This window comes from Cebus imitator, unplaced genomic scaffold, assembly GCF_001604975.1.
Source record: "Cebus imitator isolate Cc_AM_T3 unplaced genomic scaffold, Cebus_imitator-1.0 Scaffold9, whole genome shotgun sequence".
In the NCBI taxonomy this organism is placed as follows: Eukaryota; Metazoa; Chordata; class Mammalia; order Primates; family Cebidae; genus Cebus; species Cebus imitator.
Window position 1 is genome coordinate 11592648 of NW_016107324.1, and position 5831 is coordinate 11598478.

At 40.8% G+C, this 5831-nt stretch overlaps 1 protein-coding gene and 1 pseudogene across 2 annotated transcripts in view; one reads left to right on the plus strand and one right to left on the minus strand.

The window, feature by feature from the left end:
- The window catches only part of EIF3J (eukaryotic translation initiation factor 3 subunit J), a 29049-nt gene that overhangs the window by 4266 nt on the left and 18952 nt on the right, over positions 1-5831 (minus strand). The window contains exons 5-6 of one of the 2 annotated variants that reach the window (XM_017545807.2): positions 4696-4810; positions 554-715 (exon numbers count right to left, since the gene is read on the minus strand). In XM_017545807.2, the coding sequence (XP_017401296.1) occupies positions 554-715; positions 4696-4810 (277 nt within the window). The remainder of the gene's footprint in view (positions 1-553; positions 716-4695; positions 4811-5831) is intronic. The other variant, XM_017545816.2, reaches the window with a different exon arrangement.
- Positions 4076-4929, plus strand: LOC108314846 (annotated as a pseudogene).

The window sequence follows — 5831 nt, forward strand, 5'->3', positions numbered from 1 at the left end:
AAAAAAAAAAAAAAAACTAGCAAAACCAGTCCCTTCCATATGTTCATGCTGCGCCACCCATGACTGTCACTCCCATTCACACTGCCCTGAAATGTATGACTCCTGTCAAGGTGTGGCACCACAACCACAGACCCAGAGAATAGGTGCCTGCCCTGTCACGCAACTTGCACCTTGTCTAATTTGTAAAAGACAGTGGCTAAAGTCTCACCCAAATCCTACAGGCCCAGAGACCTTTTCCCTCAAAAGATACTTCCCAGCCCCTCTCAAGTTATAATCAGATAATAGGCCAGTGTTTTATTAGCTGCTTTGCTGAAAAGCACAGGGATCTCTTTAAGAAACAATTGTAAAAATCAAGAAGTCCCCCTACCCCAACAAACAAAAAGATGCAGCACTCAAATTCACTGTGTATCTGCAGAACAAGGTTAATTGCTAAAAACAGCAAATGATAAGTCTGTATTACAGTATCCTTGAAGATAAAAAAAATAACCTTCAACCTCCTGAAGATAATATCTTACTAAAAATCTACCCAGGACTAGAGATTAGAATTACTTACATGAAATACACACATCTCGAACTAAGACTTCCAAAAAGCTGGCATAATATAATGACTTTTCATATTGTGTAATTTTATCTTTTAGTAACTTTCCAAACTCTGTAAAGTCATCTCTTGAAGATGGGTTCATAGCATCTATTCCAAAAACTGTATTATTAACACCTGTAGGAGAAAAGAAGCATTGAAAATATCAGGTTAGGATTTTTTTAAATGAAACCTTATAAGCCGGCTAGCTATCTGAATGTCCCTGTTACTTCATTTTAAAGCAGGGGCTCTGAACCTGGAGCCACTGGAGTCACTGGATAGAACTGGGTGGGGCAGGGAAGGTTATAAACTTAAATTAGAAAAAAAGTTACATCTTTATTAACCTCTTATTCAGCATTTCCTTCAGTTTTAATTGACTGGCAACAAATCACAGTGGTATTAGCAAAACTTGACTTACCAGGAGAGATCACACACACTTTCCTGACATTACAGATATCTTACAATATTAATATTGTTCAGTCATCATTACCCTCAAACGACACTATTTATTAGACCTGCCACTAGATCTTATTTAATGCATCAATAAGCACATAATTCTGTATCACAAATTTGTCATTTTAAGTATTTTGATATCTATTTCTATATAAGAGGTTTTCTTTACAAGTAAGTATTTTATGGCCAGGTGCGGTGGCTCACGCCTGTAATCCCAACACTTTGGGAGGCCAAGGCAGGTGGATCACCTGAGATCAGGAATTTGAGCACAGCCTGGCCAACCTGGTGAAACCTCCTATTAAAAATCCAAAAATTTGCTGGGCGTGGTGGTGGGCGCCTGTAATCCCAGCTACTCAGGAGGCTGAGGCAGGGGAATCACTTGAAGCTGGGAGGAAGAGGGTGCAGTGACCCAAGATCGCGCCACTGCATGAACTCCAGCCTGGATGATAAGAGCAAAACTCCATCTCAAAATATACATATATATATATATATATATATATATATACACACACACACACATTTTTTAAAATTCATTTAAAAACAATATATCAAGGCCAGACACAATGGCTCACTCCTGTAATCCCAGTACTTTGTTCAGGAGGCCTAAGAGAGAAGATCACTGAGGCCAGGAGTTTGAGACTAGCCTGGGCAACACAGCAAAACCTCATTTCTACAAAAAAAAAATTTTAATTAGCCAGGTGTGGCCCGATGCGGTGGCTCATGCCTGTAATCCCACCACTCTGAGAGGCCAAGGCAGGTGGCTCATGTGAGGTCAGGAGTTCCAGACTGGCCTGGCCAACATGGCAAAACCCTGTCTCTACTAAAAATACAAAAATTAGCAAGGCATGTTGGAGGTATGCACCTGTAATCCCAGCTACTCCAGAGGCCAAGGCACAAGAATCACTTGAACCCAGGAGGCAGAGGTTGCAATGATCTGAGATTGTGCTACTGCACTCTAGCCTGGGTGACCAAGTGAGACTCTGTCTCAAAAAAATAAATATATAAAATTAGCCAAGTGTGGTGGTCTTCACCTATAGCCCTCACTACTTGGGAGGCTGGGGTGGGAGGATTGCTTGAGCTCAGTCGAGTTTGAGGCTCCAGTGAGCTATGATCATGCCACTGCACTCCACACTGGATGACTGAGCAAAACCTTGTCTCTAAAAACACACAACATATTACATTATGAAGGGGCTCACAGGCTTCACCAGTTGTCAAAGCAGTCCACAGCACAAACGGGATACTCTGTTCTTGTCTAAGAACATAGCACAGTAAAGCGGGGAGAGAGGGAACAAAAAGAGTAAGAAACAAAGATGTATCCTGTGAAAGTCTAACTCTAGAAGCTAAGCAAGGGTAAACGTGTTAAATCCCAATAAAAGAAATCTAGCCTAGGCCAGGCATGGTGACTCATGCCTGTAACCAGCACTTTAGGAGGCCAAGGTAGGGAGATCACTTGAGCTCAGGAGTTCAACACCAGCCTGGGCAGCATGGTGAAACCCTGTATCTACCAAAACAAAAAAACAAAAATTACCCAAGTTTGGCAGCATGTGCCTATAGTCCCAGCTACTTGGGAGGCTTAGGTGGGAGCATGGCTCGAGCCCAGAGGCTGAGGTTGCAGTGAGCCAAGATGGCACCACTGCACTCTAACTTGTGTGACAGAGCCAGACCCTGTTAAAATATATATATATATATCTGGCCTAGATAAGTTCTATACTAAGAGATAAGTATGCTTCTTCTGTATCTTCCTCCATGTGAAGTACATCAGTTGTTAACAATATCACATTCAGCATTTTAGTATGAGAAACACCAACAGGAAAATCCTATTAACAATGACTGTATGAATCCATAATGTTTTTACCTTTTAGTCTACAACAGGTGTCCCATGCTAGGCTTTATGCACACTTCACAAACCTGCCTCTTTAATAAACACATGGGCAGCTTTTACCATCCTTGAAACATAATAACAGCCAAGAGCCCTCTATAATTAGATGAGTACAGTTAAGACCTGCCAAGCATACAATGGTGCACAGGAGCATCCACAGCAACTCTTGATGTCTGTAAAGATCCACTGACAGATAAGGTCATTACTTCCTCATGAAAAGGAAAACAGTCACTACAGTCAGCCTGCTTGATCTGTTTTAGAAGAGACAAAGTATGAAGGTGGGGGAGGAGTATCAGAATAACTAGAGCTTTCCTTCTTGGCTACAAATTTCAGTTATTTAACTGTAAAAGTACTCAACAGGTAACAACAACAAACTTGGTTAAATGAAGTGAGGGCTCTGACTATTTCTCTAGCCATGTCTCTTACACTGGAATACTCTGAATGTATATATTTATAGGATCCTGCACTCTTATCTCATGCACTAACCACAGCTGCAGGCACCACACGCAGAAATGGAAGCCCTCTAAAGATAGGGTGTGGTAAGGGACAAGGAGGATTGCAGAAGGAAATGACAACGAGCCCAAGAACGCACAGCAAAAGCTGAATGCCTCACCTGGAGCAACATTCTACTAAGTCTTAAGACAACAGGACAGCCCTACAGTCAATTTCAAAACTACAGACCTCACATTTCATGCAAATTTCATCCAGATGATAAAAATATTCTATATAGCAGTGTATTTCATTTGAGTCTACTCCTTTTTGCCTTTCTTGCATTGCTACAAATGACTTTTTATCTTAATCTTTTAGATACTCAATTATTCAAAAATCTGAACATGTATAATGAAATCTCAAATATACACAGACTAAAAACTAGTTTATAGTATCTAAATTAGCCAGTATCATGTTTCTTTTAAGAAAAGGAAATGTGGGCTGGGCACGGTGGCTCATGCCTGTAATCCCAGCACTTTGGGAGACCAAGGTAGGCAGATCACCTGAGGTCAGTAGTTCGAGACCAGCCTGACCAACATGGTGAAACGCTGTCTCTGCTAAAAAATACAAAAAAAAAATAAGTTGGGTGTGGTGGTGGGTGTCTGTAATCCCAGCTACTCAGGAAGTTGAGGCAGGAGAATCACCTGAACCAGGGAAGCAGAGGTTGTAGTGAGCTGAGATGGTGCCACTGCACTCCATCCTGGGAGACAGAGCGATACTCCACTTCAAAAAAAAAAAAATGGTTAAGAAAAGGAAATGTCTTTTTCCATCTTGGACCTGGCAGAACAGCTCCTGCAAAGAAGGGTGGTGAGAAGAAAAAGGGCTGTTCTGCCACCAACGAGGTGGTGACCCGAGAAAACACCATCGACATTCACAATCGCATCCATGGAGTGGGCTTCAAGAAGCGTGCCCCTCAAGTACTCAAAGAGATTTGGAAATTTGCCATGGAGATGGGAACTCCAGATGTGCACACTGATACCAGGCTCAACAAAGCTGTCTGGTCCAAAGGAATAAAAAATGTCCCATAACAAATCCGTACGCAGTTGTACAGGAAACATAATGAGGCTGACACCAAATAAGCTCTATACTTTGGTTACCTATGTACCTATTACCACTTTCAAAAATCTACAGACCGTCAATGTGGATGAAAACTAATTGCTAAAAAATCGTCCCATCAAATAAAGTTATAAAATTGAAAAAAAAAAAAGAAAGAAAGAAAAGGAGATGTTTTCTGAACTTTCTGGGGTCTTCAGCTGTAACAGTTTAATACTGTATTATAATCATACTTCCATCTTACCAAAAGTTTCCTTTGCTAATTCAAGGTCTGACTCTTCCTGTAATTTCTTTAGCCGCAGTTTATCTGCTAATTGTTCTTCTGGTGTTAGCACTTTAGGCTCTTCAGGTTCTTCTAACTAAAATGAGACAAAAGTTTTTAAAAAGCACTGGGATTATGATGGACCCAGTACATTTCTGTATTGTATGAATTCTTATATAAGCATATATAATTACAAATAAAAGCAAACACTGGTAATTACTGTTTCAGGCATTCTTCAAACACTTTAGATTTTTTTTTTTTTTTTTTTGAGACAGAGTCTCACTCTGCCACCCAGGCTGGAGTGCAGTGCCTCAATCTTGGCTCACTGCAAACTCTGCCTCATGGATTCAACTGCTTCTTATGCCTCAGCCTCCCAAATAGCTGGATTACAGGAGTGCGCAACCACATCCAGCTAATTTTTGTATTTTTAGTAGAGAGGAAGTTTCTCCATGTTGGCCAGGCTGGTCTTTAGCGCCTGACCTCAAGTGATCCACCTACCTTGGCCTCCCAAAGTGTCAGGATTACAGGCATGAGCCACTGTGCCCAGTCCACTTCAGATATTCTTAACCCAATTTTAAAGATAAACTATGGAGGCTCTGAGAAACAACCAGCCCACAGTAATAAGAGGTTAACACGGCTAGTGATGTGACAGAACTGAGATCTGTAACCAGGAAGACTGGGATTGCTTCTATACCCTTTTTTAAAAATAAGGAATTGAGACTGTAGATAAGGTAAAAATATTACTTTCAAACACTGCTATGAAAACTACATTGGAACAACCTTTCTAGGGCAACCTGGTAATGTATCAAGTCTTAACAAATACTTTTACATGCTTTAATCAAGTACTCTACTTCTAGGTATTTATCTTAAGAAATAAGATGTACACAAATATATAACCACAAGAATGTATGTACATTAGAGTATTATTTATAATTTCAAATAAATTTACAGACGACCTAAATGTCCGACAGAATGGTTCAAAACATTTCCCCTTTTCAGCAGGGCGTGGTGGCTGACGCCTGTAATCCCAGCACTTTGGGAGGCTGAGGTGGGTGGATCACCTGAGGTCAGGAGTTCGAGACCAGCCTGACCAATATGGTGAAACCCCATCTTTAAAA